The sequence below is a fragment of the Podarcis pityusensis genome (assembly GCF_964106645.2).
Source record: "Podarcis pityusensis genome assembly, chromosome: 10".
NCBI classification, from domain to species: domain Eukaryota; kingdom Metazoa; phylum Chordata; class Lepidosauria; order Squamata; family Lacertidae; genus Podarcis; species Podarcis pityusensis.
In genome coordinates, this window is record NC_138035.1 from 8,064,326 (window position 1) to 8,088,501 (window position 24,176).

The 24,176-nt window shown below is 44.1% G+C and overlaps 1 protein-coding gene across 1 annotated transcript in view; it reads right to left on the reverse strand.

The window, feature by feature from the left end:
• EXOC4 (exocyst complex component 4) overlaps positions 1–24,176 on the reverse strand; it is a 349,341-nt gene that overhangs the window by 311,119 nt on the left and 14,046 nt on the right. Inside the window, exons 2-3 of the mRNA XM_081022722.1 lie at positions 13,837–14,026; positions 1,239–1,433 (exon numbers count right to left, since the gene is read on the reverse strand). Coding sequence (XP_080878848.1) covers positions 1,239–1,433; positions 13,837–14,026 — 385 coding nt within the window. The remainder of the gene's footprint in view (positions 1–1,238; positions 1,434–13,836; positions 14,027–24,176) is intronic.

Sequence of the window (24,176 nt, forward strand, 5' to 3'; positions counted from 1 at the left end):
GTACCCTCAACAAAGACTTCAGCCAGTCACTGTTCACTGGTCAGTGTACTATGATCAAATGTCTGCAAATCTGTGTCAGTTGCAGTCACATATTGCATTATTAGCTGCACATTTTTTAAAGTATTTCCAAAATGAAATGGCTGGAATGACCCTCAAAACTGTTTTTTAAGGAGAACCCAAAATTAAATAATTTGTCTGATGCTTTCCAATATGTCAAAAGCTGACCGTGCTATTGCTGCTCTCTATCAGGAAGCTGGGAGTTCTTCAGCCATAATTTTGAACAGACATGTGCAACTTAAATTCACATAACAGCAGTGATAGATGATCTTTAATAAGGCACTGACACATATGGGATAAGCAGAGGTTTAATTCTTTGAGCATCATATTTTTTGAATGCTTTGAAAACAAAATTAGGAGGACAGGGCAAGTTAATTTAGCAGAGGAAGGGAGCATCATGCAAGGAGAAAACAGGAGATGTGAACACAGAGGGGCAAATTGAGTAAAAAGGGGAGCAAAAATTTGTGCACTCAAATTACTACTTTTCCCCTTTTCACAAGGATACCTGCAGCACTTAGGAACTGGATCATCAATAAAAGGTTTACTTCTCAATGGCCCATGGAAAGCACCAGATTTCTGATCAACCACAACAATCTAGTTTTCTACAATAACACTAGACTTCTTCCATACTCATTTAGGATATCACTGAGGGAACATAATTACAGAAAGCCTGTTGCCTAAATATATCCTGAGTTAAAGCAAATACTGTTCAAATGAGGATCTTGGGACAAACAAGGAAAGCAACAGGAGGGACAATGCAGAGACAATGCAGATGTGATCATTGCAACTGCAGAAGAAGAGTCATTCTGAAATTACAATTATGGCAAAGTGAGAGGTAACAAACTGGAAGAGTCTGTAATAGTCTATTAGAGTGACACCTGGAATATGGACACGAGTGAGACAGAAATTTTTAAAGCAGAAACAGCAGCCAAGGGCTGAGAAGGCATGAATCAAGGTTAAGGACACAGGGTCAAAGTCAGCAGAGTTTTCAAAGCAACCAAAGAGGTTAATAGACTGAAGATAAAAAAAGGAGTGAGTGACAGAAGAGGGCAAATGAGACAGGCAGAGAGAACAATACAGTAGGTGAGTAAATGGCAGATCTAATTACTCAGACCCAGATAGCAAATCTAGCAGACACTTATCGGACAGCTGTCTGTCAAGCACCAGCTATCACCTCTTACCAGCATATCCGTGGCCGTGAGGTAGTGCTTGCTAGCCATGCACTGCTGCAGCTTCTGGGGCACTTGCTTGATGTTCTCAATCTCATCCAGCAAATTCAAGACGTGCTTGTGCTCAATGCCTTCAATCCACAACTTGCGCAGCTCATCCCGCTTGCAGTGCAGAAGCATCTTGCAGGAAAGCAAATTCTCCTTGACCTGGAAAAAATACACTACAGCAGCTCAAGTGAATCAACAGACTTCTGGTTAGAGCAAGCCTGCCCATGTCAAATCATAGTACTAACATATACGTTAATAGAGATTTTGGTTCTACGGTCCAGCCCTTATATAGCCCTAAAGAAACCACCATGTGCACAAGAGGGAGGTATGAGCAGGCTTGGGGGGACCCCAAAGTTTGCAAAAGTAAAAAAGGTATTGGGAGGCTCTCAAGCAGGGGGGAGATCCTCCAAAACATCCTTGTAACTGAGCATGCCCATTGGTCATGGAATACTGACTGAGTTTGTGGTTCACGTTACAGAAAACCAAGAGGGAGGGTGAATGAAATGGAATATCCTGGAAAGAGTTCAAGCTAGCCGTGAGCACTCCACATTACAACATGATTTTTCAGGCCCCACATGTAAAGTATATGAAGGCCCTCAAGGTTGACTTGCCACTACAAATTAGAATTATCTACGGATCAGCCTCCACACTCCAGACCACGATATGCTGCAACCTAGACTAACAGGGAAACACACACACACACACGATACTTTTTTCAAATCTATAGCCTGCCATTCCAAGAAGGTTCAGGGTAGGTAGCAACGGATTAAAAACTGCCAGTGATTATGGATTAGGTGAGAAAGGTGAAACCAATGGTTGGCTTAGTTGCCCTTACGTCAGAGAGACGGGGCAGCCTTTGGTTATCATTATCCAAGTTCCTCCAGTCCTAGACAGGCAGAACAGGCAAAGTCCAGATGAAATGGGGAGTTGAAGCAGCGGGAGTCTAGGAAAACAGAAGCTCAGTGACCTGAGAAGGCAGTAGACCAAGGACCAAGGAAGTTTAAAGAAATGATGGGTAGGAATTTAGCTAGATAGTTCTTCAGAAAAATGGAGATGGCTTCCATTTCGAAAAACAAAGTTACTTTCTAAAATAAGGTCAGAGGAAGGTTTCGAAGGAGAGAAAGAAAACAAAATAAGAAAAAAGTAGAGATGAAGAAGTGATGAACTACACATCAATTTATAGCCTGAGGCTGCAAGCTTCTAGCCATAATTGAATTACAAAAACCTGAATGAAACAGTTAAAAAAACATTATGCTAAAACTCTCAACCTTAGATGCAGATCTCTCAACCCTTCTCCCTAAAGCCAGTCTACACAGAAAGATTTATGACACATTCTTGCTTATGCTTTAGCAAATTTTCATTGGAAGGATTTAAAACACACATACAGTAAACACCGGACATCTCTCTGCAAATTCCTGCTCTCCAAACACAGATACAGACAATTGACTTCTGGAAGCAGCAGCTATACATTGGTATATCCCCAACATGGTACAAAAACTTTTTCTTACAAACAGCAGTGAACAGCAAAGATGGTTGGTTGTGTATGTGCTGCTTAAGAACAGAAGCAGAGTTGTTATAAATTAATTAAGTAGCAGCAACACAACGTACATAGCTCAGTAAGAATTAGTACTAAGCCCAGCTGAAAGCAATGGAATTGATTTCCCTAACTTTTGTTGGATTATGTCCAATTCCTTCTAACTCAGAAACTTCAGTTCTCCCCCTTCTGGTCTTGCATAGAATGCAGATTTTCCCCTCTTTAACAGGTGGCTGACAAGCAAGCAACACCTCCTGAGTGGGGTTGTTATCAGTAGGCGGGAAATGAAACAGGTTGAAGCACAAATATGGAGACATGTCGATGCACAAAAATGTGTTTTAAGGGAATCTGATCTCGTACACCTCCACACTGCTGCTGCTACGAAAGCCTGCAAAATGTAGCTTGCTTTCAGTGGAAAAGGCCAACAATAAAAAGAAAAGTTCAGAGCTTTTCCGTGCATTGGCCAGGATCCAGAGAACTACACTACTTCCAGAGAACTACTCTACAGTACTAGTTTTATACCCACAAGAGGTGAACCATCCCACATGGCCAGCTGCTTTTAACACTGCAGGAACATGCAAAGCCAGATCGTTGTTAGCTAGAGGACTCTGTTATCTAAAGCGCACTTGGGACTGGGAGTCACATATCCCACTCAACATTCCTGAAGTAGTTATTTGGATTCCAGCTACTGGATTTTACAGCAAGGGTGAGTAATCTCCCACTAGAAGTTGTTGGATTCCAACTCCCACCAACCCCTCCTAACATGGCCAATGGTCAGGGGTGATGGGTGTTGTAATCCAGGAACATCCAGAGGACCACGGGTTCCCTACCCCTGGATGCCACTATAGCACCAATCATACAAGCCCCATACACGTAACAGAATGCTAAATCCAAATGCCCACACAATACTAACACATAATGGGGAAATAGGTCCAGAGATCAACCTTAGAGCTACTCAGGATGTTCTCTTCTAATCTGGCTTCAAACTTTTGCACCTTAGCCGATGCCAATCAAGACTCAGGTGCCAATTCCACAACTGCAAGGAATGTTTTGAGTGGTGTACAAACTGTGGCTTCATTTATGGAAAGAAAGCTTAAAGAAGTAGGGGCCAACCTTTTGTTAAGTGTTAAGGATATCAAGTGGACTAGGAACTGTGAAGGGATATCAAGTGGACTAGGAAAAGCAGCCACCATTGTTCTCTTAACAAATATTAATCAAAAACAAGCTGCTTAAAATAGCAATCACACCCTTCTTCTGGCTAGCGACAAAGAATGTGCTTTGATATGTTTGGAGGTATGGTTTTCAAGGAAATAACTCTGAGCATGCTCAGAAGGCAGGGAGGGCTGCTCTTCAAACAGCCCTACTTAGCCCTACAGAGGCTGAAAGTGCCCTCATAACAACAGGAGGGAGAGGGAACCCTCACAACAAGGGCTGGAAAGCTAACTATCCCAACACTCAAATTCCACATCATTTTTTCTGACCAGGGAAGGACCTCTTTGTCACAGTTATACTTTCGGATTAGGACTATATAAGTGGTGCAGACCAATAGTTTGACAAAAATGTCTGCAGAGCTTCTCTGAGTTAAATGTAGTATAAAAACGTGTGTGGAGTAGGAAAGAGTTTGTGGCTGTGAGATTTTGGGGGAAATGTTTTCTATTTAATTGGTTGACGTTGAGAGAGCTATGCCCCAATAGCCCAGCCTCCAATGAGTGTTGTGCGATTTGCATCCTTGTTGCTAGTAAGAGAAAATTCTGAATAGGAACACAAGCTTTCTCAGATGTTGCCCTTGGTGATCTGAGGGATCATGTCCCTAAGCAAAAAATGCTGAGTTCTGTTCAAAAGAAAGCCAGGTGTTATAAAAATTGCAAAGTAAAGTACGACAATATTTTGAACTATTTAACCAGTGCTTTAAAAAAAATGTTTAGAGGTACTCTCATTTTCTTACTCATATTGAAATACTGCCCCTCAATGATGCCAAACTTAAATTCACAAAATGTTTAGGGATATGTGTACACCTGCGTCCCCTCAGAAAAAAAGCACTGAATTTAACCAGTTCACAGATCATTTCCCCCCACCCTGGTTCTAAAACTTAGACGCTAGACTAGAGAATGCTTTGAACAAAGCATTAACCGTTAGCTCTTAGAGACATGGTTTGAAACTCTCTCTCATACACACAACTACTAACCTACCTCTCAAGGCTGATGAGCAAATTAATAATGTAAGAAAAGATTAATAAGCCTGTCAGGGAACTGCCATCGGAAGGAAGGGAAGTGAAAGGGCTCACACAGGTTGGGAGAGACTCAGCAGCTGAAGAGGGAACCAGTAGGGGGAGAGGAGCTGAGCTGAGGGAAAGGGAGCTGGAGGGATGGCTCAGAGACACTTCCAGCGAAAACAGTGGGGAGGTTTCAGGACCTCCTGTAGGGACACCCACTCCTCGCCGGAAACTGTCACGCAGAGAGTCCAGAAGACGTGTTTCCGTTAAGGAGCTTTTATGTTGGAAGCGATTCCGAAAGCAACCACTGTCGGAATCTGCCAGCGACTGACGGAGCCATGTTTAAGGGGCTCCGTTACAGACAGAGGTTTGCAAACTTGACCAAACTCTGAGGGACTAGGATTTTACACACAAGCAGCTCATCGTCCCATCACAGCATTCCGACAGTCTTCGTGAGCAGCTTGTGCAGGAGAAGGCATCATGAGCAACCCAGCCGGAACCGGAGAAGCAGGAGCTGGAGCGGGTCCAAGCCTGGAAGAAAGGTACCGGGTGTTGGAGGTCCAGCTAGCGCTGCAGACGGCGAGGCTTGAGGAGAGGAGGGCTCAGGATGCAGACAAAAAGGGGAAAGACACCCAGCTCGTCAGAAAGGTACCAGGATTGGTGCAGAAGTTTGGGGGGGAGCCCAAAGACTATCATGGCTTTCGGACAGAGATGCAATATGCCCTCAATCTGCAGTTTGATGAATTCCCTGACGAGGAATCACGAGTGGCTTTCGTGATTGGGCATCTTGAAAAGGGGGCGAGAGACTGGGTTAGACCCCTGATGGCAGCGAATAGTGACGTCCTAAAGGACACGATGAAGTTCTTTCGCGCCATGGATCTGATGTTTTCCAGCGATATTGAACAGGGAGTGGTCCGCAGACAGTTAATGGCTTGCAAACAGGGGAGCCGATCTGTCCGTGAGTACTGGACTGAGTTCACCATGTTGATCCATAAATTGGGGTGGGATCTATCGGCGGAACCCATTCAAATGCTCTTTGAAGAAGGGCTTTCTTCGGCTGTGAAAGACGAACTTTCCCGGGCGCCCAGGGCGGAGTCTATGGACCAGCTGACCAAATCAGCGCTGACCATAGGAGCGCGCCAGGAGGCGAGAGCATTGGAGAGGCGGGAAGGGAAGGGGGAACGTTGGAAGGAGTTCCGCATTCCAGACATTCCAGAGCCAACTTTCCCGCCGGCAGAGCCGATGGAAATCGGAACAGCGCGCGCGCGCGCAGTTTCAAAGCCCAGTGAGGGGGGAAAGAAGGAGGGAAAAGGCGCCCGGAAATGCTATCTCTGCCAACAGCCAGGTCACTTTGCCAGAGTCTGCCCCCAGAGGAAGGAATGGCAAGGGATGGTAGGAGCTGTGGAGGGAAGAGAGGAAGAAATACCGAAGCAAGTAAAAGCCAACGCCTGGCTGCCACCGTCGGGGCACAGCAGCCAGGCCAAAGAGCAGTGAAAGTGCCCACGCCAGAACCTCCTAAACCCGCCCTAGTGATAGAAGTGGCGCTAGAGCTGCCAAACGGACACCCTCTAAAGATAAAGGCGCTGTTGGACTCAGGCAGCTCCTGCAATTTCATGAGCAAAGAGTTTGCAGCTGAACACCAGATACAGACGATCCCTTTAAGCAACCCCCTGCAGGTGACCACGATCGATGGCAGGGAGCTGTTGGGAGGAGAAGTCAGCTTGCAGACCGTCCCAATGATAATGAAGGTGGCAAGGCACACCGAACTGATAGCGTTTAATGTGGCCACCTTGGGAGGAGCTCCCATTATATTGGGGATGAGCTGGCTAGCGTTACATGATCCGCTGGTGGGCTGGCATCAGAGAGTGGTTTCTTTTGGTTCAGCACATTGCTTAGAACACTGCAAAGAGGGAAAGGGTTTGGCAGGGGCCCAAGCCACCCTAGCAGGGACTGAAGTAACGGAGAACGTGAAGGTACCACGACAATACGCAGATCTCCGCGACGTCTTCAGCGAAAGGGAAGCTGACCAACTACCCCCGCATAGACCCTTTGACTGTCAAATCAATTTACTCCCTGGGGCACAGCTCCCTGTAGGCAAGCTGTACGCCATGTCAGACAGAGAGATGCAGGAGCTAAGAGAGTTCATTGACAAGAACCTGAAGAGAGGGTTCATCAGAGAGTCCAGGGCGGTGGGGGGCAGCCCAGTGTTTTTTGTGGATAAAAAAAACACGAACAAGCCGAGGCTTGTGTGTGACTTCAGGGCCTTAAATGCAGTGTCAGAACCAGTGGCTTTCCCTATGCCCAGGATTGACGACATTTTGACAAGGGTCAGGAAGGGAAAGATTTTTACAAAACTGGACCTAAGGGGGGCGTACAACCTGATACGAATAAGGAAGGGGGATGAATGGAAAACCACCATGTTCACCCCTTTGGGGGCATTTGAATATTTAGTTATGCCCTTCGGCCTACAAGGAGGCTCCGCGTGCTTTCAATCGTTTATGAACCACGTCCTGGGGCCTTTGCTTTACAAGAATTGTGTGGCCTTCTTAGACGACGTGTTGGTGTATTCTGAGAATGAGGAGCAGCATGTGAGAGACGTCAGAGAAGTGTTGAGCAGGCTGCAAGCCAACCAGCTGTGGGTGAAACTGGAGAAGTGTCAGTTTCATACCAAGGAGGTGGAATTCCTGGGGTATCGCCTGTCAGACAAGGGATTGGCCATGGATCCCGGCAAGGTCCAGGCGGTGCTGGAATGGAAAACACCCAAAACAAGGAAGGATGTGCAGAGGTTCCTAGGATTTGGGAACTTCTATCGTAAGTTCATCCGAAACTTTGCCCACCTGACGGCGCCCATTACGGACTGTCTCAGCAGTAAGAAGAAGTTCGTTTGGACTGAGGAGGCGGAGCGAGCATTTGAGGAACTAAAAAGGGCCTTCGCCTCGGAACAACAACTCCTGCATGTGGATTTACAAAAACCGATGAGAGTGGAAACTGACGCATCAGACAGAGCGATTGGGGCGGTGCTTCTGCAGCCAGGGAAGGAGGAGTCAGAGTGGAGACCGTGTGCCTTTTTTTCGCGAAAGCTGAACAAATCCGAGAGGAACTACACGGTGTATGACCGAGAACTACTAGCCATTCATGAGGCGTTCCGGAGATGGAGGCACCTGCTAATTGGCGCACAACATAAGGTGCAAGTGTGCACTGACCACAAGAACCTAGAGTATTGGAGGACGGCACGAGTGCTCAACCAACGGCAAGTGAGATGGGCCCAGGAGTTCTCCAAATTTAACTTTGAGATTTGTTACGTGCCAGGCCCAGAGAACATTAGGGCGGACGCTCTCTCACGCAAACCTGAATATTTGGAGGGGGAGGGAGCACCCGAAGAGAGACATGTCATTCCAGAGGACCGCTGGGTGTGTGGGGCGGCATTGGTGGGACAAAGAGAACTGGTAGAGGAAACAGAGAATGATGAATACGCCCAGAATAAGCTCAGAGGTCTTAGGGGTGAGGGAGAGGAACCAGGGGGTTTCGAGGAAAGAAATGGAGCTTTGTATTACAAAGGGGCACTGTATATCCCTGAAGGAGACTTAAGGGGGAGGGTACTCAAGCAGTTGCACGACAGCCCCACGGCGGGGCATTTTGGACAACACAAAACCATGTGGTTGGTCACCAGGGAATTTTGGTGGCCTAAGGTGAGGGAAGATGTACGGGAGTATGTAAGAGGGTGTGAGCAATGCCAGCGAGCCAAAGGGGAGAGGCGGGCACCGGCGGGGCTATTAGAACCCTTACCAACCCCAGAACGACCTTGGGAGGCAGTGTCGATAGATTTTATGACTGATCTGCCGAAGTCCAAGGGGAAAACAGCCATCATGGTGGTGGTAGACCTACTAACAAAGATGTGCCACTTTGTAGCCTGCTCGCATGCAGTCACGGCGGAAGAGACAGCGAAGTTATTTGTAGAACACATTTTTAGGTTGCACAGGGTGCCATTGAGGGTGGTCTCAGACCAAGGAAAACAATTTACTTCCAGGTTCTGGAGGAAGCTCATGAGCTTACTGCAGGTGGAGGTCAACTTTTCGACTGCCCGGCACCCTGAAACCAACGGGCAGGCGGAAAGAGCAAACGGGGTCCTCCAGCAATACCTGAGGTGTTATGTCAATGACAGAGAGAATGACTGGGTAGAAAAGTTGGCGCTGGCGGAATTTGCCTACAACAATGCCGAGAATGTGTCCACAGGGATGAGCCCCTTCTTGGCTAATTATGGGTGTCATCCCAGGGCTTTCCCAGGGGGAGAAGGGGAGAGATGGGGTGTCCCGGCAGCCGAGCATTTTGTAGAAGAAATGGAAGCAATCCATCGTCAGCTCCAACTCAACTTAGAAAGGGCGAAGGAAGAATACAAGAGGCAGGCAGACAAGAACCGAAGGGAAGGTGAAACCATAAGGGTGGGAGATAGGGTGTGGCTGTCAACCCAAGGGTTGCCGTTCAAAGGAGGTTGTAAGAAATTAAGACCCAGGAGATTGGGTCCCTTTGAGGTCATTCAACAGGTCAACCCAGTGGCTTTCAGGCTCCGGTTACCCAACCACATGAAACTGCACCCAGTATTTCACAGGTCGTTACTGTCACCGTATGAGGGGGGACGAGAAGGGATGGCCACTCGGGGACCGGTCATAGAAGAAAGGGAATGCAGCAGCCATGTGGCAGAAATCCTCGACGCCAGATGGAAGGGGGATCAGGTGGAGTATTTGGTAGCGTGGGAAGGAGAACCGGAGTCAGAAAACACTTGGGTAATGGCAGAAGATATCAATGACGAGGTATTGATAGAAACGTTCCATCAAAGGTTCCCAAGGAAACCTCAGCCTGTGGAGAGGTTCCGGAGGGAATACTTTGGGACCACCGATGAGGAGGAGGAGTTGGAAGGATTCTCGGAATCGGAAGGGGAAGGGGAGATGGACTCTGAGGAGGAGGAGTACTTCGAGACCAGGAACCGCAACAGGTGGAGAGAAGTGTTCGGGACATCGGAAGATGAAGGAAGTTCATTCCGGGGTTTTGCCTCCTCACCGCCCGTAGAGGAGGGGGCGAGAGGGGATGAAAGGGGCCCTGGAGGGGAGGTGGATGTCAGGGAACTGCCATCGGAAGGAAGGGAAGTGAAAGGGCTCACACAGGTTGGGAGAGACTCAGCAGCTGAAGAGGGAACCAGTAGGGGGAGAGGAGCTGAGCTGAGGGAAAGGGAGCTGGAGGGATGGCTCAGAGACACTTCCAGCGAAAACAGTGGGGAGGTTTCAGGACCTCCTGTAGGGACACCCACTCCTCGCCGGAAACTGTCACGCAGAGAGTCCAGAAGACGTGTTTCCGTTAAGGAGCTTTTATGTTGGAAGCGATTCCGAAAGCAACCACTGTCGGAATCTGCCAGCGACTGACGGAGCCATGTTTAAGGGGCTCCGTTACAGACAGAGGTTTGCAAACTTGACCAAACTCTGAGGGACTAGGATTTTACACACAAGCAGCTCATCGTCCCATCACAAAGCCTCAATGACCTTTGGGTGATAAAGCAGTGTACAATTCTAAGAAAATTCAAAAGGAAAGAAAAAGCTGTATTAGAGTTGTTTTCAATCCCAAACCAATCGCTCCAAGGACAAAGGCAGACAAAAAACAAGTCTGAATCAAGTATATATTATGATGGAAGAAGTCTCTCCAGGTCTATAAAATCTGTCACCTTATAGCTGTGAGGGCGAGACAGGGGACACAAAAACGGTAAGACTGCTAATTTAACAGGGCAATCAGGAAGAAAAAAGAGGGAGGAAAAGAAATCAGACCTAGTATGCTGACTGTCACTTCCCAAGAGGTTAAAGGAAAGCTCCTTCAATACATGTTGACTGAATCTAATCAGGAACAGTAAATACCAAAAGGTCCTTCATCCTCTGTGGTTATTTTAAGGTGGTATCTCAAGGTCACTACGCCTATACATTTGGTTTTGACCTGTGCAGAGCTTAATTGTATTGAGTAAGCCTGGACTATGGTTTATTTCAAATTTCGTGTAATTGATCTCTGCCTTCACAGAGAGCTGAGCTTTGTACATAAATCCCTGAAATGAACTCCCACCCTTGGAAGGGATCAGGCTAGCCTCACTCCTCTTTGAAAATACTAAATGAATTTGAAAGTTCAAAAGGGTTGCCATTCACAGTCTCCAGAGGAGTGATGCCCTTCTCTTCACAGACTGCCAGTTTGAAAGGAGCCCTCCACTCTGCCTGGGAAGCAGGACATTCCATTCTATGCATAATATGCTCAGCCTAGCCTTTACCTACTCACGTACTCCACCATGCATGCCTATGCTTCCAGACAGGGTTCACTCCATTCTGCACACCTGTATATACCCATCCATCTGCTTTCTGCAACATTTATTGATTTTCGGCAGGAATCACAAGCAGATGCAGAATCTCACAATCCTATTCCTTGTTCATAGAAACCGATGCAAATATATATAAATGCAGACACCCTAAGCTTCCAGGAAGGACTGGAGAAATATTGCCATCACTATTTAGCAAGGTTGTGTCACATTTTTATTCACAAGCCCTATTGAGGCTGAAGAAGTAATTCTACAATTCTAGAAGCCACCACCATGTTGTTAAAGAGCTGGATGATAATGCGCCTAAGCTGAAAAGTCAAGCCTCCTAAACTATTTGGGCAAACATGCATATCAACTTCCCACTGCGTTGGGAAGATAAACAGCATTTCTGTGCGCTCTGGTTTCTGTCACGGTGTTCCGTTGTGCCAGAAGCGCTTTAGTCATGCTGGCAACATGACCCGGAAAGCTGTCTTTGGACAAACGCTGGCTCCCTCGGCCTGAAAGTGAGATGAGCGCCACAACCCCATAGTCGCCTTTGACTGGACATAACTGTCCAGGGGTCCTTTACCTTTTTTTACCTTAAACACACACTCACACAAGTGTATCTGAAGTCTATCTGAAGAAGTGTGCATGCACACGAAAGCTTATACCAAGAACAAATTTAGTTGGTCTCTAAGGTGCTACTGAACAATGAGCTCAATGAGAGATCTTTCCCAAACAATGCTAACTCTGCTCCTTTAAAATTAATGTTAGGCAATAAAACCAAAAGTTTAAAGATGCAAGACATGTTCTCGCACACCAAGGTATGGTTCCCTCCATCTTATGAATCCCAAAGCTCAACCCAGGACACAAAAGGTAATAATGAAACTTCCAACATATGTGTGGACTCTTTCCCACACTACTGAGTAGCCACAGTCCACCTGACAACTCTTAAGCCAACGTAAGCACCGCTCACTGGTCCATAGGAAGTACTATTTTAGAAAATGCTGCCGGTTTTTACACATGCCTGTGATATGCAGATCGGTTCCATGTTGATGTTTTCAGTATAATTCTTAACCTTTAAATTCAAATGAATTATGAAACAATAACCAAGCTAAAATTTCTTCAGACACGATCAAAGTATTTCAAGCAGCTAGCAAGAAAAGAGGAAGTTCAAATTCCTTGTTCAGTGATTATCCACTGGAGAGGCTCTGCACACAAATAATATTTGCAATGGTGAGGAGGAGGGCCTTCCCTATCATAGCACCTATTTTGTGGAATTCTCTCCCAAGGAAAGTCGGCCCTAACTAATTTCTGTTGCCAAATAAATAAATAAAAAGTTCAAGAAGCCTTTTCTGCTCTCTGAAGGCTGTTGTTGGGGTTTTAATTCAACGACTGGACCTGCAACTGACTCTAGAGCTGAGTTTTGTATTTAGATTGGTTTTCTGAGTGTAAAATTTCACATTGCGACAAAACGTTCCTTGTGTGGGTGGAAGAAATTCCTGCTCTCTGGCTTCTCCACCACCAGCAGCCCACACCCACAAAAGCCAAGAGTCAGGATCAAGAACAGAGAGCAGAACCAGTAGAACAGGCAAGGGACGAGGAACAAAGAGCAAGATCAAAACACAAGATCTTATCACTCAAGCAAAGCACCACTGAGACAATAACCAGTCTTATACTCCTTTCTACCCAGGAAGAGCCGATGTCCAGCCTGGGCACAGTTAGTCCTAGATAAGCAGCAGTTTTCCACAATAAGCAATGTTCAGCAGCACCTGATGCTTTATTGCAGTGCTGGATAACAGAATCCGTCTAGCAGGCCAGATCCTGAGCTTCTTCCTGTTGGCTCCCTTGACAAGTGGGCAGAGCTGCCTACATGTCAATCACCTGATTCACCATGACATTACCAAAAGAATTGGGAGACTACTTTTAAGTGTGCTTGCTATTCTTCCTTTGCAGATGCAGTTTCTTATGAGTTCAAGCCATGGCTGAAAAGGAAATGTGCTGTTGCTGCTGTTAATTAAATTTATATACCACCTTTCATTTGAAGATCACAGGGCTGTTTACAATATAAAAACACAAGCCAGGGATGTAAAGGAAGAATCAGGAGTACATTTACAAGCATGCCCTCAATTATTCTTCTGTTTACCCATGGTTTAAACTTTCCAGCACCTGACAACTTATAATATCAGACCCAGGAAGGTAGGCCTGGTCAGTCTGGTGGGTGAATCTCTAGGGCTTTACAAGCCTATTTAAGCAAGCAGACCAAAGCACTGGGACTCACCTCTGAACTGAAAAGGGAATTGTGTTGATTTCACTATGATTAATGGAGTGCTTCATGATTTGTGTAGTGCATATAACTCTGGTTACTTGTAAAAACAGAACAGCAGGTAAATAAGTAAGTAAGTAAATTAAATCCAGGCTTGCACTGTGTGGGAAAAACCAAATGCATATTGGCAGAAATGAAGCATTTTCTCTTTTGCACTACACAGCCCTTCACCTGCTTGATCTTGTTGCGCGAGTTGGTGATGCGCTCCGTGATGCTCTGGTAGGTGCGGATGGCAGTAGTAAGTTCAGTGTAGTGCTGAACAATCAGCTCATCCAAATCATGATCACACTTCTCGTATGCTTCTTCCAGGCGACCCTTCTCATTTTCCCTGTCCTCAACATCATCACTGGTGGACAGAGTCCTAAAAAAAGAAGAAAAAAAGCAATTGAAGAAATGGCTTCACAACACAGAAGGCCTCCATCCTGGAAAGCTGCCACTACTTTATTGTTCCTTATAATTCACTGAATGTTATTTTCAGATCACAGAACTGCACGCAGACGACCTGTCACTAGCATCACACACTGCATAAGCCAGAGGTCCTTTAAAATCCTCATTAGCTATTGTACGAAAGGACTAATGAGGTCAGCACTCATCGGATCTGAAAAGACCTCCCACCATCATCACCTGTGTGCATCTTATTATAATTTATGTATTCATTCTTATCCTACTCCGTCTCATGATTTCAGGGTTTTATTAGCCCTATTATGTGAAATGGAAGGCTCAATATCCAGCAAAGAGTTCATATTGTACAACAGATAATCAGATCCTGGGGAAACAAAGGGGAGAACAAAAGAAAGCCTGAATCTGTACCCTATATTCAAGCACGCACAAAGATTTTCACTCTGGACCAAGTGGGGCTGATCAGACAATTTTAGGGGCCTTTACAGATACAGACGTTCTCTTGTCATGTGGAAATATATTGCAAATGCTAAGAGCCCAAACAAGCCTGCTCCTCCCTAGCAATCTCATTGCTACCATACGGGTTAGTTTCAAACCATTAAAGACTGTCCCTATCAGCTTAATTATTAGGCACGAACTTTCAAAACAAATATAGTTTCTGAGTAGAAAAAAATGAACATAGGCAGCATATTTATTTTGTCACAAGACTAGACAACAGAAGGCTTTTGCTGCCTACATGGTACTGACTGTATGTTACAACATACAAAGTGCCTAAGTGACTCTTGTACTGGTTGTTGTTGTTTTTTCAAATTGAATCTCGTTATTTCAAAACCTCTATAATGATTTTTCCCCTCCCCAAAGTTCAGTATGATCCTGAACTTTTGGAACTAGCAGTGGCAGCAGGTCTCAGCTATTCCAAACAGCTAGAATTTTCTCCCACTATTTTTTAATAGAATGTCAGAACAGTCCTGGCTCTCACCTTTCTGACTTGCCAATAGCCGATGTGTGGAAGCAAAAGTGTTTGTCTATTTCCTTTTCAAGGTCAGCTCAGATAGTTTTGAGCAATAGGTCAAGTGGTTTGAAAGGAAAATCACTGAAGGTCAACATAGCTCTCCACTCTTGTACAATTTGCCTTTCAATTCTGAACTTGTTGAAACAACTGAAACTATGCCCACCTAAGACTAGGGACTCAGCTATACAGCTGCAAATAAAACATTTTAAACATGTTGTAAAGTACAATATACAAATGTGACACTAGATGACAAAAGTGAGCTATGGCAAATTCAATATATTTTTCAAAATGTTTTTTTAAAAAGCATTTTCACGTTTTTTATATGTGTGTAGATTTCACCTCTGACACAGTGAAGAAGCACAGGAGAAAGTGAGAATGAATTACAGTCAAATAATAAGTCCTCTCTTTTTCTGGAAGTAACAGTACCTGCAGAAGAATAAATGGAAATGGGCCTATAATAATTATATGGTTGAGAAAACAGGAAGGAAATTATTTCTCAAGTGTGCCCAAAAGCTTTCAGTACAGACACTGGAAAGAACAGTGGGAGCAGAATGCAAGACCTTCTTAATAATAAGTCCCAAATCAGAAATACTCAAGTGCACAAACCTCTTTTCCAAGGTGATGGCTTTGGACCTATCACATTCGTAAGAAAGCACTGATCAGAGAACTTAGAACATTAAAAATATCAAGAAAATAAGAAACATATATAAATAACTACTTAACTCATGCCACTAAATGCTGACCAAATGAAAGGACGACACTCACATCTAGATAATCATCTATTGTGTCTTAGCAAGACTTAAATGGGAAGTAAAAAAAGCTGTGAAACAAGTGTCAATAATGTTTAGCTACTGTTGATGTTGTTGTTTAGTTGTTTAGTCGTGTCCGACTCTTCGTGATCCCCTGGACCAGAGCACGCCAGGCACTCCTGTCTTCCACTGCCTCCCACAGTTTAGTCAAACTCATACTAGTAGCTTCAAGAACACTGTCCAACCATCTCGTCCTCTGTCGTCCCCTTCTCCTTGTGCCCTCAATCTTTCCCAACATCAGGGTCTTTTCCAGGGAGTCTTCTCTTCTCATGAGGTGGCCAAAGTATTGGAGCCTCAGCTTAAGGATCTGTCCTTCCAGTGAGCACTCAGGGCTGATGTCCTTAAGAATGGAGAGGTTTGATCTTCTTGCAGTCCATGGGACTCTCAAGAGCAGCCTTTCTCAAGCTATGGGTCCCCAGATGTTGTTGAACTACAACTCCCATCACCCCTAGCTAGCAAGGCCAGAGCTCAGGGGTGTTGGGAGCTGTAGTCTAACAACACCTGGGGACCCATAGGTTGAGAAAGGCTGCTCAAGAGTCTCCTCCAGGACCATAATTCAAAAGCATCAATTCTTAGTGATCAGCCTTCTTTATGGTCCAGCTCTCACTTCCATACATCACTACTGGGAAAACCATAGCTTTAACTATACGGACCTTTGTTGGCAAGGTGATGTCTCTGCTTTTTAAGATGCTGTCTAGGTTTGTCATTGCTTTTCTCCCAAGAAGCAGGCATCTTTTAATTTCATGACTGCTGTCACCATCTGCAGTGATCATGGAACCCAAGAAAGTAAAATCTCTCACTGCGTCCATTTCTTCCCCTTCTATTTGCCAGGAGGTGATGGGACCAGTGGCCATGATCTTAGTTTTTTTGATGTTGAGCTTCAGACCATATTTTGAGCTCTCCTCTTTCACCCTCATTAAAAGGTTCTTTAATTCCTCCTCACTCTCTGCCTTCAAGGTGCCCATATTTTTACACAGGGAGGGCACTTTCAAACAGGCACCTGACTCTTGAGCAACATTTCATAGTAGCATATAAAGCATGTTATAAAGGAAGAGGAAGCCTTCAATATATGTAGAAGCTGAACAGTCACCAAAAGAATACAACAAAAACACACGTTTTCCTCTTTTCTTTGGCAGGAGGAAGTTGTGAGTCTCCTGATTAGTGTCATCAGCATCCTGGATCTCCTCATTAGCACCATTAATGTATAGACCAGGCAGAGGGCTTTTCTCAGCCTGAGAGCCACACTCCATCAACAATAAGCTTCTGTGGACAGACTTGGATCAGGCAGAGCAGGGGTTAGCAAACTTTTTCAGCAAGGGGTCATTCCACTGTCCCTCAGACCTTGTGGGCGGCTGGCCTATATTGGGAGGGGGGGTAACGAATTCCTATGCCCCACAAATAACCCAGAGATGCATTTTAAATAAAAAGATACAGTCTACTCATGTAAAAACATGCTGATTCCTGGACTGTCCATGGGCCGGATTTAGAAGGTGATTGGACCAGATCCGGCCCCCGGGCCTTAATTTGCCTACCCATGAGGCAGAGGTAACAACTGCATTGTTGCAGCCTCTTTTCTTGAACTGAGAAGTGTGCAGCTTGAGCAATGGGACTCAAGCCCAGTTCTTCTCTCTATAGAATCCTTTAGACTGTAAGGAAGGGAAGCCCCCCACCCCCCGATCCCCGCTGCAAAAAAGCACTACATGGGAGAAGGAAATGGCTTATGCGGGGCATGCATCTTCCACCACTGCTCCCATTAAACTATGAACTTTTTTCACAAGACTCTATTTGTATTAGTCCACAATATTTTGTTCCATATTAATAATTATCCTTCTTCTCAATAATAAAAATCCTCCCTCAATCTAGCTGGGAACCATTATTATTATTATTATTATGATGATGATGATGACAAAAGTTTTTCTTCACATTCAGACTGTTACCATGCTCTTTTCAGTCAGAGCCTAGCAAAAAGCCTCTGAAAAAAAATCACCAGGTGTGCCATTATGATCCAAACATTATGTTCCTTCAGAGCAAGGCAAGAGATACTTAATATTCTCAGGACTCCACATACATTCCTGCTGAGATTGCAGAAAAGTAAATGAAGGGAATCTGAACACTCACTGTGGTCCCATTAAAATGTTTGTTGGAGCAAAGTCAACAAAGTGTTTGCAAAGGAGGTAGGGAGGAGGAGAAATGAAGTGTTTGCCCTAGCAAAAAAACTTTCAAACTTCTGAAAACACTACTGCAAACAGAAGGCAGGATAATAAATACATAAATATTAAAAGCTGGTGTATAGTTCAACTTGATCTGCTGGCAAACACGCACCTCAGAAAATAATAAGCTATACTGCATTAATTACCTAGATAAAGGGTGGGCAGCCTTCAGGCTTGTGGGATCTATGGGGGGGGGGCGTTATCAGAACCCGCAAAAAAACTCACCAGCAAGTGGTTCAGAGGTGGCACCATTCTCTTAGAATTAAACCCAGGAATTTGCTTTCAGTATCAGAACTAAGCTGACAGTCCTGTCACACAAAAATCTACTCTTGGTTTTTCCTCTAAACCTTCATGATCCCTCCGGTCCATTGGGCACATTCCCTCACACCGGCAGCATCCTGTCTCCCACCCACCCATTCTTTTCTCAAGCCCAACTGCAGCATAGTTAGAGAACAGTAATTTCAGGGGTTGCAACTGGAATGGTAAGGGTCAACCCTTTTTTTACAACAGTGATTCCCCTCAAAACTATTCCTCCCACACTCCAGTTAGGTAATTGCTGATGGGCAGGGAATGAGTGTGCAAGGGTGCAGAGCACGCACAATGTCCACAACAGCTTCTCCAGTTTGCAAACCTGCCCACAGGCCCAGAAAGACCATGCTAGGGGATGCCAACTCAATTTAGAAAGGGGGAGGGGCTTTTTGTTTTAAAAAAAAAAGAGGGAGGGTTACTATTCTTAAACCACAGTAAGTCAAAAATCTTGAAGATCTACTACAAATCACTCAAAAATCTACCTTATGATAACTAGCAACCCCATTGTTCTAGCAATGGTCACTTTTTCAAAACCATCACCGGATTTTCCAAAAGGCTTCATCTCCTGCAGCTCCTCTGAGAGGTTAACAGTGTGTTCATATTAAATCTGCCCCTCTCGGACTAGATCTGGCCACAAAGACAAAACAACATTGACTATGCAAAGCCAGCGAAAGCAGGATAGTATCTTGAAACAGTATGCACTGGAACTTATATTTCAGAAACACATTTATTTGCCACCTTTCAGTTTCAAAACTACCTCTGGCATGTACATAATGAAGTCAAGTCATGTACAATACCCTGCTAGTACATTATCTAAATCTAGGACCTTGCTCCATTCAGGCAGGCATTTAAGTCCTTTCTATTTAGGCAAGCACTAATTATGCTTAATCTTTAAAGATAATATTTATTTCAAGGGATTCTCAACAGTACCTCTTGTTTTGCCATTGCATAGACTGGATAATCTATGTGGGCTGCATCCAAAGCTAGTCAGAGTAGACCCATTGGAATTAACAAGAATGACTAACTTAGGTTATTCATTTCAATGGGCCTACAAGCAGAATTTAGCTAGATACAACCCTATGTTTTAAATGTTTATTTTGGCTGCACTGTTGTGATTTTATTGTATTCTTCTGTGAAAGCTTTTTTTGAAAAATGGATATATGCATTTATAAATAAAGGGGGACAAGCCTGCCAACTCAAGAACTGCAATAAGATGCAATGTTTTAAAAACACAAAGTTACTTTTACTGGGAGTGTAAGAAAACATGCAAACAGCCATGCAATTTGCCACTTGGCTACTCATCCAGGCTGAGCAACAACAAAGAAATAGAAGGTTGAGGTTTTTGTTTTGTTTTTTAAAGGCATTAAAGTGTGTACCTTTCATTTAGGCTAATTCGTTAAAGGCCAAAAAACCGACAAGATGCCGAAAAGGCAGGACAGGGTGTCTCTAGGTTTCAGCTACCAAGTAAGATCAAGGAGGAATGGGTAAGATCCAGGTTATGTGCCTTATGTGCTTCATGCAAATAGAGGGGAGTGGCAAACGACAAAAATGATTCCTCACTCTCCGTCCCTGCTTTTTGCCATGACAGAAAATACTAGTGACAACAAGATTCACCTAAAATAACAAATGTGGGTAAATGCACTGAACCAGCATTTCCATAGAGAGCAATCATCCCTTCTAAAAACCAGCTCAGGTGGTTGAGTGCCTATCCATTTATGTAGAAGCAAAATGCTTGATACTTTATGTGACTGGCATTTTAAAAAAAAGTCTAATATTGGCTTCCAAGAATTTTAACTCCTCTAAAAAATTCAAACTACTAGGGGCTGATTACAGGTCTGGATCTAGCACAGGCAAAAAGAGCCATGTGCTCCGGGTTGAAGTTTAGAGGGGGCAGTAAAATTTCCCTCCCCTGCTCTTCTAGTGAAGCAAGCATGAGAGCCTCTGAGGGACCCTTTTGTCCTTGGAAGCCCCCTTCCTGCAGCCCTGTGGAAGGCAGGCAGGGCAGAGGAGGGGTCCTAGGAAGAAAAGATAGAAGCACACTGCCCCACACATCCTGCCTCAACAGTGTAGCCGCTAAAAGGAGAGAGGGAGGGAGGTACTGCAGATCGGGCAGAAAGGAGCGCTCCGAAGCATGCTTAGTTGCACTGATGGACTCCCAGACCCAATCAAGTATATGGGGAAGGGTGCCCTTGGGTGGGTCTCTGCTGTAGGAGGTGGTGCCTTGCTACCCTCAGGCTTACTTGGGAGTAAGTCAGCCACTCCAATTGGGCTAAGGAGTAGGGCTGCTGGCAGCGAATGGTACCATCACCACACTCAGGAAGCTGAGAAGGGAAGAATATGGAGAGACTCCCAAAGGAATTTGTTGTTGTTGTTTAGTCGTTTAGTCGTGTCCGACTCTTCGTCACCCCCCGGACCAGAGCACGCCAGGCACTTCTGTCTTCCACTGCCTCCCACAGTTTGGTCAAACTCATGCTGGTAGCTTCGAGAACACTGTCCAACCATCTCATCCCTTCTCCTTGTGCCCTCCATCGTTCCCAACATCAGGGTCTTTTCCAGGGAGTCTTCTCTTCTCATGAGGTGGCTAAAGTGTTGGAGCCTCAGCTTCACGATCTGTCCTTCCAGTGAGCACTCAGGGCTGATTTCCTTAAGAATGGATAGGTTTGTTCTTCTTGCAGTCCATGGGACTCTCAAGAGTCTCCCCCCAATGGAATTAGGAAGCACTTAAAAAAACAAACCATGATATTTTTCTTGGTTAGCCTCCAGTTTTCTTTTTGGTCACCTTTATTAGTTTTGAATGGCATGTCTGAGTGGTAGCTATCTGTCAGGGAGCATTTAGCTATGGTTCCTTCATTGCAGAGGGTTGGACTATAAGACTCTTGGGGTCCCTTCCAACTCTACAGTTATATGATTCTATGTGTGTGTGTGTATCCTGCATAGCTGAAAAGCCAGCTTTAATACAATTAATCTTATTTACTGATTTGGGGACAGCAGCCCTTATCGTGCACTTCTGCTACTGAAAACTGGCTATAACCATCATATTCCCTGACTGGAGTTCATAATTAGGGAGAGTGGGGACAGCAGCACAGACCACTGTCCCATGGCAAAATCTGTAGATCTAGCACTGTCTGGTTAGATCAGTTCTTGAACAAAGCTCACAAAAAGACTGCCTAGCTAAAATCAGCACTCACAATTAACTTTAAATTGAGCTGGGCCTGAATCCATGGAAGCAGCTCTGCCCACTGCAAGAGTGCTGTGATGCAGCAGAAGGAGGACTGGATTGCTTATCTAGATTCCAAGAAACAAGGTGGCTGGGTTGTGTTTTTTAAGGGTTGTTTAGTGCTGCCCTGAACCATTTTTATACATCTCAGAATTGATTCAGACATCTGAAATCATTTTCCTGGGAATAAACAATTTGTCAGTTTTATTTACTTGAAAGCAACTGCTGTCTTCATTGCATGTCATCAGAAATATCACTTTCATTGAGGTAATACAATATTTACTTTGATTAATGAGTTAAAGCACGACACTTAATCGACTAAAACATTTGATCAGTTGACAACCCCAATTCATAGCAGTGGAAAGAAGCAACACTGAATTAAGACCTCACAAGACAAATCTACAGATTCCACTCTACTGCATGGTACAGAGGAACAACAGATAATTACTGCACCAGTCTGCAATATTAGGCAATCAATCAGAAAACAATTTGATAATTCGCCAGCCCTGACAACCTGCTACTCCAAAAAACACATACTGGAAGTGAACTTCTACCATAAGATTGTCATCACAACAATTACATGTGGAGAAAGATACCACACAAAGAACATAAAAGAAGCATCCTCAGACTGACTACATGTGCCACACATGTGATGTCATCTGTCCTTGTGTGGCATATTTTTTCCTTTCCATTCCACATCTCAATGGGAAAATTGGGGAGGAATATGACTCCTTAGGCTTTATGTTAACTTGTTTTCACATATTTTACCATAGAGTTTCATTAAAGTTCAATTTTAAACATCAGCTAAGATATATTTATTCTACAAGCTATATCATTGTTTTGTTGAGTTAAATCTGCTCCATGGTTTAATGTTCAACTTTAAACATGAATGTGTATTTTTCCAACCTTACTATTCTGCCAGAAAGACACACCTAAGGTTTCAGCAAATGCCTTTGGCCATGTTAGATGGCCATTAGAGAAAATACATTTTTTGCTAGAGGCACTGTACCTATGTCTCTGATTCCATAAATGATATTCCTCATTATCCAAGACTGTCCCATTCACAAAGCAGTTACAGCTAAATTCTTTCCTCTGCTACCTTAACTCTGGCTCATGGTTTAATCTGCATAAAATCAATTTTTTGCTAGAACAGAAAGATCCATCATGGACAGGGTTGCTTCTTTTGCATTAGAAGCACAGAGATCTGAACAACTTCACATGAACTCACAGGAAAACAAATGTTTCAATATTATCTGAATGGGCTTATTTTTCTTTGCCTTGTTACATAATTCTGAGCATTTATAGCACTACGTAGTTCAGATACTGGGGCTGACAGGGATCTCTGGCCATGCACACAAAAACTGGAAACCTGATGAAACTGATCGATAAAGAACAGTGGACTAGATGGAGCTTTTGCCTAATCAGGTAGTCCTAAGGATCACTTCAGGAGTGCCTGGTGGGCTCTGGTCCATGGGGTCACGAAGAGTCGGACAAGACTAAATGACTAAACAACAACAAAGGATCACTTCACATACAAGCTTGTTGGGATCATCTAAAAAAGGTCTACTTCAGGCAACATTTATTCACGCTGTAAAATCTAAGAGGAAGCAGAACAGGATTCTTTCTGTGGTGGCCTCTCTTGGAAAAGTCCATCTAGCCGTTCATTTTAAAAGGATGAAGAACCACCTTTTGACAGGAATTAGCTTATCTATAAAAAAATAATTTATTAAAACATACATATGGAGTTCACATACCATAGCACATTCACTATGCTAAAGATGTGCTGGATGAGAATGTGTGAAGTGAGTTGAATACTATAGAAAGGAAAACTAGGAAAACTATGTTCCTTCTCTATTGTCTTTGGCCTCTGAAAAAGACACTCCTCTTTCAACAAGCCTTCCAAAATCTTTATCTCAGCTTATATATGTCTAGGGAGCAGGGCTGCATTTCACTCTGTCAACCCTAAACAATAAAAGTGTATTTGATCACCAGTCATCACTGACAACAGCCACTGGTCTGCATCCAAAAAATGTAGCACCGCCACAAGTTTTCCACTGCATGCTTTTTAATTTTTATGTACACTGCTTAGACAGAAACTTTGGTAATTTAAGCATTCTCAAATAAATAATAATAAATAAACATTATGTAAAGCCCAAGTTTGGACATGGAGTATATTCTAGTAAGTGTCCAGAGGTGTGTGTGTTCACTGCTTTCAGAATGTAAGAAATCTTATTTGAATGTTATAATTAAAAAGTTATTTTTAAGGACAACTCCCATATGAAATTATCTACAGCTTCTGGCAGTACTTAACCTCAAAATAGATATCTGATAATACATTCTGAAATCCCATTGAAGCAATTACACAAATTGGCGGGGGGATAAGCTAAAATATACTCAAGATAAATGAAATAGGGATATTTAGTGATTTAACCTAAAATGCATAACACATTATCTCATTATTTCTTCAATTTTACTGATCATACCTATTTAGAAAGCAGGGCATGTGGAACAAAAAAGGCGAGCTGAAAAGGCTACAGATTAAAATATATGGGAGA